Raw genomic sequence first — 10503 nt, forward strand, 5'->3', positions numbered from 1 at the left:
GGTAGAGGCCATCAGACATGGGAACAGGGGATGAGGACCACTAGGTTATCGAAGCGTTAATGGGCGGAATTAGAATGTAAATATTTGTATTCAAAAATATTTCTATTTGAGACATTATATCAGATTTGCGGATTTCTTCTGGTGGAGTGAGTGGAATTTAATCAGTTTTGGTCCAGTAGTTCCTCAGTGTCGGTACGTGAAAACTGCCTTTAACCTGATAGACAGGGGAACAGTTCACGATTGACGATGTTGTTGTTCGAAAACGTGTAAATTGAGAGCCAGAAAGAAGTTTAGAGGTGATAAAAAATTGTGAAAAGTGTTGACGAAGAAAATATATCAGTAATTAGCTGACAAAATGCTCACCTACGAGATGCCTCTCATTCTGCGTGTTATGACTAAGGTAAATCACAATAACAGAACCTCTATGATACGTGTGTTAGGTTAAGTGCTCACCTTATTGAGCTTCTCGATTAAAATTACATTATTCGTAATTCAGCCACAGACAGCTATCACCTTGAAGCGAATAGCAACGGGTATTTTCAATCGTGATGGTGTCATTAAGAAAATCGACCATTTGGGGGAGTTGCCGACCCCCTATAAAATCTCGGCTCACCAGATACCACATCGCCGGGCCTCTTATTTTATCTTGCACTTCACTGCCCCTCCGAAGAACCTTGAGGATCTTCTTGAAGAATACGGTCGTGATACCGATGTGCTTAGGTGCCGACTGTATAAGCAGGAGGAAGAGGAGACAGCCCTACCCTGTACTTTTCACGAAGAAATGTTGCCACCCTCTGACAGGTACGTTTTCCCGCTCTAGACAATTCATTGAATGATGAATCGGTACAAAACAATTAGTGCAATTTTTATGACATTGATTCAGTTGAAAAAAATATCACATGTTATCCCTTTCTTACAAATTATTTTTCACGAAATGATCCCCTCTTTCAGACCTGAAGTTCAGAAACTGCTGAAGATAGCAGAGCACCGAAAAACTGGCTTCACTCACCCCTGGCATTGGAATTCAGGTTTGCATTACTACCCATTTCAGCGATAATTCATTGATGAGTGTAGGTGATTTAGTTATGTGAGTAAATGAAATAAAGAACAACATATTTACTAATTTCTAATAAATGTTTTTATTCCTGATAGACTTTTAAATACAATCTGAAAGTTATATATTTCCTTCAATAATTCACCAAAAAAGATGTTTGTACAAAATACTTAAGTTAATCGCTCTCTATATATCATACATAATATATATTCTTAGAAATAATAATAACTGACGTGCAAATGAGGATCCAATGCATAGAATTAATATTTTTGTTCTCATGAGTTCTGAGAAACATGAGAAACACAACTGAAGCATTAACTCAACGGTAATATGATAATGAAATAATCTGAGTTCATTGTGTAACAATTATGCACCACCTCGGTTGCTCTGCTAATCATTTTGTCATGAGACAATTACTTTTAAGTCATGAAAATTGACAGTTCTTCAACTATAGAAATGCATTGTCCGTTTTATATTTCGTTCGTGTTCATCGAAATTTTTTTTTGAAAAATTCCCAAGCAATCGTGCGAGATCAATTGTGCAAAAACAAGGAAATATTTCTTTCTACGTAATACATTAATTTGGTCAGGGACATGAGAATTTCTATGAAATGTTTCAACCCAAAAATGGCACCAAGGTACACGAATTCATTAACCTATTCACGTGGACCCTTACTGAAGATAAAATATTTTCCAATTCAGGAGTAAAAAAAATATATCAGTATAATAATACCAGATTATCGGCGTAATTCATAAAATTTTGAACAAACGAAAAAATTATCATCTTCAATGACGATTTGAAAAAAAAAACAAAAGTGAAGAATAAAACGAGAATTTGGCTGAGTGATGGAAGACAGGATTTACATGTGTCGAGTATTTCCAAAGTTTATGCCACTCTGATTGGCACCCTTGTTGCTACCGTATTGGAGGCTAATTACACCTTGTCCCGCGCGCAGCTGCTCCTCAGTAAAATTACGAACATTTTTGTCAGCCTCTTTTGGTCCAATGCTCGGTTTCCCGTAATTGCCAGCCTGTTAAGAGAAATACGATAATTACCATCATAAAGGGGGGCCAGGTACCGAGATCTTTTGAATACCCAAAGTCTTAAATCTGAAGAAAGAAACTGACTTCATCGAGGACAAGTCGAATATGACATATTTATTAATGAAGCAATTACCTTGGGATGTAGTTATTTATATTGCAGTGAAAAATATCAGGAGCTCTTTTCTACAACTGACATTTCAACGTAAAATAATTCATTGTCTGAATAATTTACTGATGAGCAAGAAAAAGTCAGTATGGTAATGAGTCGATATTGATTGATTCATTAGCAATCAAATGAGATTTACCTTTCTCCCAAGGGACTGGAGACAAATAACGACTGAGTTAAGATTCTGTCTCTCCCAAAGATCAACAGTCTGGAATGTCTCCTGGGGGGGTACACCCAATCCACGCGCTACCTCCAAAAACGCATTGATATTCTCCATACACTTGAAAGCCATCGTTGATTGATTAATCCTCTTCACTGATCCCCCCTGCACGTGATTCACCAATCTACCCAGCAAATAATTAAATTTTCATAATATCCTCGCTAATTTCACATCAATGGTCCATTAATTAATGGATAATTACCTGCACAGAAGGGTTCCATCCTTGAGGGTTTCATAAAAATTATCCATATCCCCGCTGGTATTTATATTTTCTCCGGTAATCACCTTGATCCATTCCAGGCATTCCTGGGCTAATTCCTCGCTATATTTGCTGTTAATCTGCAAAATTAAAAAAAACTGTGAGTGAGCAGTTACATCTTTCTAAATTGTCAAAGTGATTACGACATAATATCGCAAAGTCACGAACCAGAAAAACCGTCATAATTATGCTCGGATATTTTTAAATGTGATGTCACCCGGTAGGTTGAGAGCAGCAGATAAAATACACTTTTCGCTTATCGCCAGCGAAGTGTGTTTCACTTTCAGTCAAATTATGACAACAGTGAAATTGCCATTCTTTAAAATTAACGACCTAATCATCTGTCCATTTGTTTACAATAACTCATCTGTTTTGTAAGAGTTGAAGCATAAAACCCGTAAAAATAATCTGACATTTAATAAAATTGAAATTGAATGAAAAATTTATTCCCAACTGTTGCAACATAAATAATCGAAACGAGAATAATGTTCATAATGACTTCACACGGGTTTCATCACACGATTAAATTCCCCTCTCGCGTGGAACACAAAAGTCCGGGAGTTTTCACCCAGAAACAGTGCTGCTTTTTATTAATTACACCAGTTTCCAAGTAATACATCCTGTAGGGTCTGTAAAACGTGACCATTTTGCATCATGTCATCGACCTGACGTCTCGTTTACTCCATTTATCCATTTCCTTCTCCATATCTCGCCGATTTCAATCTCGTTGAGGGTAAAAATATCCATTGAATCTCATTGCGATATTCAAGTGGTAAAATGAAAAGTGGAGGAGTGCTTTGTTGGTTGACACACTTTCATTGATAATATCTAAACATCGCAACGTTTATCTGATAACAGGTTTTATCATCTTGTTGATTAAAGACCGTGAAAATGATTATTAACTTAATGTGCGTACAAATTACTGGAGACAGACAGCCTGTCACCACGAATTAATTACAAATCCATTGGTAATTTAAAACCGGTACTTTCGTCCTCTTCTTCTCAGCTCTGTCGACATTCAATCGACTGTCTAACGGCTAACGTTCCCCTCCGTGACTCGGGTGCATTCCGTTATACAAATTCTCTTGACTCTCTCATGTTGTATAATAATTCAACAGGAGCATCAGTCGTTTCGTTATAAAGCAATGATGAATGCTGTTACCGATATTTGGAAAAGTCTCATGCTCAGGTACAATAGATTTTGCCGAGATATTCTCAACTAATTATTCAGATGAGGGGAATCGGTTACTCTCGGAATGCATTTATTCAGTTATGCAAACTTGCTCGAATAAAATTTTCTCGAGGGAACCGGTGAAAGCCGGTGTAATCCTCTGGGTCAACGACGGATTCTAATATTCCATTCGAACAGTATTTGAAGGATTTTTGCATTAATCTGACGTTTGAAATTTTTTTCTGAGTTACGGAGAATTCAGTCGAAGCGGTGGCAATAACAGATGGGATGAAAAATTTAATACAAATCGTTTCATGAATATCGTGGGAGCAAGTTCATTTCGAGAAATGTCAGATTTTTTTGGAGGCGATGAGACTTCGGCTATGAAAATGGTGGGATGTATTCCCAAAATTTATTATTTCAAGGAATAAATATCCAGTGAGGTTTCAGTTGTGGGAGGACGAATGAGAAAAAAATCAGCTGAAGCAATTTCTGGAGGCCGTTAAATTTAAATTAGAAATTTCACTTGAATCATTCTCCATCATAATTTTTACAGTAAAATAGAAAATCGACAAGTCAAACATTCTCCCAGACATAATTCACCCAACTCTCCTTGAAATCAAAAACTCCCGGGTAATCGTTTTGCTCTTGGGGTTACAACCCCAATAAGAACTCGTTCTCTTGAGAATCCATCGACCATTTACTTTCACTCAAGTGTTCTATGATTGGAATGCAGGAAGTACATCCTCCACGATGCCTCGCTGAGCATGCCAGACAATTCTGCGAAATCCTGGAATTTATTTATTTCGAAACATCGGAGGGAAAAAGAAGAGAAACAGTTTCATTTTCGCCTCTTGTCCGAGGAGGACTGGTTCTCCGGAGCCAATGAACTCACATGACTCCTCAAAGGTTTCTTTGTCGAGTCTAAGTCACTCGATAAATTGAAGTGTACAAAAAATTTTTATTGCCCACTGAGGAAGATATTAAAAATACTTGTAATTTATATCGGTGAAATTGTGGGTGTATTATCAACAAGTGGAGCTCTTCCAGGAGCAATTTAGAACCTCTGACCTCACTACACCGTAGCCGCAATATTGTCTCAACGAGCACAACATTCGGTGTTTTTAATAACGCGCTGGAAGTGCTTTACTAGAGTTGTACGTCAAGGCCAATGGGATTATTTCTTGGAGACACAGGAAGGAGACTGGTCTGGAGAAAAGATGAAGAATAAAATTGCGTGATGAAAATGTTGACGGCAGACAAATAACGAGTTTCATTCAAAATATAATCGATATTTCTTGACAGAGAGGCAATGTATCAGTGATAAAAATCACTGATAATGAAGCTCACATCATATAGATATTTTCTTTCAATACAAGACATATTGTCTTCTAAAGACGTTTAACAATTGATTGTTCATCAATTGTCAACGAGTAATTGGAGCATAGCAGTTGTAAAACTATTCTTCTAGAGGGGTCTAGTCAAGTTACAATTTAATGACGCATACTAGTCGTCCCTCGATCAAAGTCCTAAGCTGTCGATACTCCCAATCAGCCTTGCGCTCCAGCCACTAGGTGACCAACATTCTGTATCATGTCCATCATCGATGGCATCCAGAAATAAAGTATGCACTTTCATTACCATGATTAGCGTTATTGTTCGGATAAAAAAAACAATACTGTCAAATTTATCAGCAAATATGTCGGAGGTCACAAGCAAAACTAGTGACCCACTTTATAAGGTCGAGACAATTGCGTAAGATCACTGTACGGAGTGTACTGAGCATGAAAATGCACACTGGAAGACATGGGGACATGATGAAGGCTACATGGTGTCTGGTTACACTGGTTTGCCCTTCTACGGATTGTGGAGATTTGGCCAGTTCTATTTTATGGGGGATTTTTTAAAACTTTTATTGGAAAACCGGAATGATTGCATCTTTCCACCCAATCTTAGCCAATAATTCATTGTACTTCCAAGGTCGCAGCGCGAGAACTCCAAGAAAAGGGCCTAACTTTTTGTTAAATAAATTGAATCTTAACGTGCATTAATAAATCCTATTCAACAAAGAAAATTGAGAAAAAATTATACTCATTGTAAATTGCTATCAACAATCGTAATAGTTAATTCAGAGCATTGCGGACACGATGGAGAATTAAGCAAATGGATCCGACGGATTGATCTGCTTGTTCAATGGATAATAATCGTAGAAATGGAGATGTCTGTGCGTTAAGTGTCAAGCAAATAGTGCCCATTCATCCCAACTATATCATTGAGGGTATCATAAATACCAAGGGAGTATAGGGGAGGCGTTATGGAGAGGATCGCTGAAATTGGGCTGCTGAGCCACAATGCTGCGAATACTCCGCTTGACGATGGCCTCTAAAATCTTCAATTACCATGAGAGAATATTTCCGCCTTGAATATGCCATCTCCGTATGAGACCGGAAATTTAGGGTAGTAACAATTAAATCATGTTTTACATCGTTAGTCCCCACACATTTGGTCACGCGAACCTGCCCTGTCTGCCCTTAAGTGGTAATGAACTACTTAAGTAGATTCGTCCGAAACAATAGGATTATATGGCCCGGAAATGTGGAGAATGTAGAACGGAGACTACTCCGAATCAGTATTTTCGCTGAGAGAAAAAAGTCTGGGGCAAATGTCTCAACGAATCCAGGAATGGGGGGGGGGGGGCACATTTAATTCCTAGGACATATGATATCAAATTAAATTTTATCCGAAACTTATTTCAAGCAAATTATTTTTAAAACCTCAAATTTGAACAGCTTGTTCAGTACCTCGATTTTTAATGAATCATAATGAAGCGAGCGTTGCACAAGTTTTTCACGTCAATATTTGACAAAGTAGTGAGTTGGTTCATTAAGCTTTACATTGACAAGTTAGGTAACTCTAGCTTGACACGTATGTACAGCCACATATAGGGGTGCGTGTTCACGAGAGCTTGAGCAACTGACCGTTAACGAAAAAAAAAATCTTTTGCCGTCGATAATGATTGAATCCGACTAGACACTGGGCCGGTCGCGACCCGAATATGACATAAGGAAGAAGCTATGCGTGACTCATGTTAAAATATCCTATCCACATGCTTGTAATGTGAAAGAGCAGGCTCTCCCTACATACGGCAACCATCAACGTAAATCCCCTTATATTATTCTTCTCCAGGGCTGAGTCAAGTTTGACGAATTCTATGCGGTTTGTCTCGTAACCATTTCCTCTCTTTCATTTTTATCTTTACAGGGAAAAACAAACTTGAACTGAGCAGTGGAATGACGAAGGGAAATATTAGCCAAGCGGATTTGCAGGGATTTGCAAAATATCTTTAGAAAGAATTTTGTGATGCTTGGTGATGGAAAAAAATCGTTAAAAAATTGTAGAGCCAATTTTCAGGAGAAAGGAATTAGAAAATATTTTTCATCTTATTTTCTCAGCGCAGAATTTCAACTTTTGTGTCCTCTTGTCTTTTCTAATTCCCCCTACAACTTTCCCCTGAATCATAAACCGCGAAGCATAAATATAACTGCGTAGAAAACACGTGTTCGAAGGTGATATAAAATCAAACGAGTTTACTCTGAACATTTCAACCAAAGTGAAATGTTAAGCGCCAAGGGTTGACATAAATAAATAGCTGTTGGATAAGTAAACCAAAATTCGATAGCGTTAGTTTAACTTCACAGAAAGTTTCTCAACAAAGGCACTTGCTAATGAGAATGCACTTAACTCGATTGATGCGGGCAGTATCGATCAGGATAGAACAAGAACACCCTTAACAAGTGCCTTGAGAAGGGCCCCACATTTCCGGTATTCATAACGGATTTCCGCTCGGCTCTATTTTTTAAGCAAAAGAGCCGTTATTCCCTCGAGTTTCAAATATCAAATCGTTTTAATTAACGTTCGCATATTTTCAAACACTTTTATCGGTAATTGGGTGGGTAAACATTTCTTCAGCCATTGCCACGTTGTATTAGTCACAGTAGGATGATCATACTCATTCACTGGTGAAGGGAGTAATCAAGTTCGACAAGTTACTTAGCAAGACCCTCTAAATTTACAGATACACATCGGTCCATTGTTAATAACAGGCTTTAATATTTACAGCTCCAATGAATAACATTCCTGTTTTTTCTATAATATTCAAAGTCGGGTCGTATTTCTCTCCATAAAACTAACGGAACACTACTGTCCTAGAATAAAATCATAAAAAGGCGACTGTGTTCCTCTAAAACTCATGAAAACTTAGATTTTCGAGGAATTCTAATCCAAAATTTTGATCGACAAAGCCATTTAAAATTTCCCCCATTTTCGCCTTCTCAGATTCACTCCCCAATTTTCAAGACTCATATTCTGTTAAAAAACTCTCTCCTAGTTCAATTCTAAATCTCATTAGGAAGGTGCAACATCTCTAATTTTTGAGACCATATATTTGAATAAATAAATAGTAAGCAGCACCCCATGTCTTCAGTTTTCCTAATTAACCAACTACCAGGTCTTACCATCGAAATACAACACACGTACTCCTACCTCATGAATTTTCATAATCCGGCAGTAATAACCGCTCAAATATGAAGTCATCGTGCCATTTCACACTCGAAATCATACAAACACAAATTGCCAATAAAAAAAAACCTTCGGTTTTGGAGAGCCTCGAGTGACTCTCCTGTCGTCCCAAGTGTTCCCCTGCCTTTTATTCGCTGAGCAAAAAAAATACACAGAGGAAGCGCTTTTCGTGATGGCTTTGAGCCCATACATTCCACTCAGCGATAAGCGTATCTTCGCTGGTCACGGACTCTGTCATTTCTCAGTAAACATGTGTGTGTCTGTGTAGGACTGTGTCTGGCCTCCAAATACAGAGGAAAAAAAACCGCCTGTTTCATCGGAGAGTAACATCTCCAGAGCCCATTTGCGTTGGGTCACGATTGTACCCCCTTCTTTTTGTTCATTTCTATTTGTTGTCCATTCAGATATTGGAAGAGTAATAGACCCTTTGGTGCTTGAATCGCTGCCAAAAAAATGTACTTTGCAAAAATATTTTTCAAAGATATTGCTCTTGTCGAGACATCATTGTTCGTTTTCTTCGTAAAAACGCTGTCTATTTGGCGTTGTTTTTCATCGAGACGACAATCTATACCAGAACCCCACGATTACCGATAAAAGTAAGCAAAGAGAAGCCTTTGGGGTGGGGTATATTTTCACAGTGCCGACTTAATACGCCTGACGCCAAGGCAAATATCGCCTGGAATAACACGTAAAATATAAAATTATCGGGTTTTATAGCAATCCTGAAGATTTTCAGCATTTGTTACCAACGTAAAAAGTATAAAACCCCAGAAAACCGGTTTTTATCAGTTGAATGACCTTGGACCGATTAAAAAAGAAACGAACAATTGGTCTATCAGGAATATTGCAATACATTTATCATTTCCACTTAATTGTTCCCATCCGTTTTATTGAGGTCTTATTATCACAGAACCGATAGCTCCATTGCTGACACATCGACGTTGTTTCCATCGATGAGTTTATTTCTCAAATATTTTAATGACGTAATATTCCACACTGATCGATGACGAAATATTCCAGTGACTAACGTATTTCGCGCCTCGTTTTGGAATAATTTGGCATTGAATAGACAGTACTCGGTATCAACAAGTGGCAATGACAAACAAGAGCGATTATTCGTTAGATATCGTGGCTACATTCGGAGTATAAAATAAGTAGTAAGAGAATCCCGTGAGAATAAGTGCACCACGATAAACGAGTTTCAGGGGCGCTCCCTTCTTTGGGGAACCCGAATGTTATAATTCCCCTCGGCTGCCAGCTGTTGGTCGAACATTTCAACCCATTCAATTGCTCTCCGAAGACAATACAAAATAAATTGAGCCAATTTCCGATATTGCAGAAGCAGTTGGAAAATCGGTAGGAATCGATTGGATTTAACCCGGTAACAATAACATTCTACCACTTCTATTTCCCTGATTTTTATCGCACCTAATTTCGATTATCAATTCATTCTGGTAAAACATACCATTCAAAGAATTATGTTAATTTCTAGGTGCAAAAAACAGACAACAAATTGTTATAATTCAAATGTTCTTTCGATTTTCGCGGAACTGGGTTATCACTGAATGGGTGAGGGGTAGTTGGGGATTGGGAGAGGGAACTCAGCCGGGCTCACTAGGTCAGGGTGGCACGGGGGTTGTTTTCGTTCACCGGCGCACTGGGCCGAGGGTTGATGACGTCAACTGCATAAATCGCGATTTCGGTTGTCTGTTCCGAAATTCCCCGGAAAAGACCCAAAATTATTGATCGTCATTGTCTACTGATTGAAAGAAATCAATAAAATTGCGGAAATATATTCGCGAGATTAATATCTCACCTTTCTTTGTGCCTCTGCGGCAAATCCAGATTTTGCTGCTCTGTTGCACGCCATGATTCCTTTGAATTTATTGGAAACTTCAAGATTATCGAACTAATCAATCTAAAATATAAATCACTAGATGTTGATGTTTATATTTACTGAGCACGTTAAAAAAAAGGCTCTCTACGCTTCGACAGTCGGAGTTAGACTGAAT

At 38.2% G+C, this 10503-nt stretch overlaps 2 protein-coding genes across 2 annotated transcripts; one reads left to right on the plus strand and one right to left on the minus strand.

The window, feature by feature from the left end:
• Positions 1-121: 121 nt before the first annotated feature.
• Positions 122-1881, plus strand: LOC135164302 (small ribosomal subunit protein bS6m). Its single transcript, XM_064124528.1, has 3 exons — positions 122-400; positions 497-801; positions 952-1881. The coding sequence occupies exons 1-3, from the start codon at positions 356-358 to the stop codon at positions 1055-1057; spliced, it is 456 nt and encodes a 151-aa protein (XP_063980598.1). The 5' UTR covers positions 122-355; the 3' UTR covers positions 1058-1881.
• Positions 1850-10503, minus strand: LOC135164299 (myophilin). Its single transcript, XM_064124525.1, has 4 exons — positions 10308-10503; positions 2686-2822; positions 2403-2607; positions 1850-2084 (listed from the first exon to the last, which is right to left on the minus strand). The coding sequence occupies exons 1-4, from the start codon at positions 10359-10361 to the stop codon at positions 1914-1916; spliced, it is 567 nt and encodes a 188-aa protein (XP_063980595.1). The 5' UTR covers positions 10362-10503; the 3' UTR covers positions 1850-1913.

Source organism: Diachasmimorpha longicaudata, chromosome 7 (genome assembly GCF_034640455.1).
Source record: "Diachasmimorpha longicaudata isolate KC_UGA_2023 chromosome 7, iyDiaLong2, whole genome shotgun sequence".
Taxonomy (NCBI): Eukaryota; Metazoa; Arthropoda; class Insecta; order Hymenoptera; family Braconidae; genus Diachasmimorpha; species Diachasmimorpha longicaudata.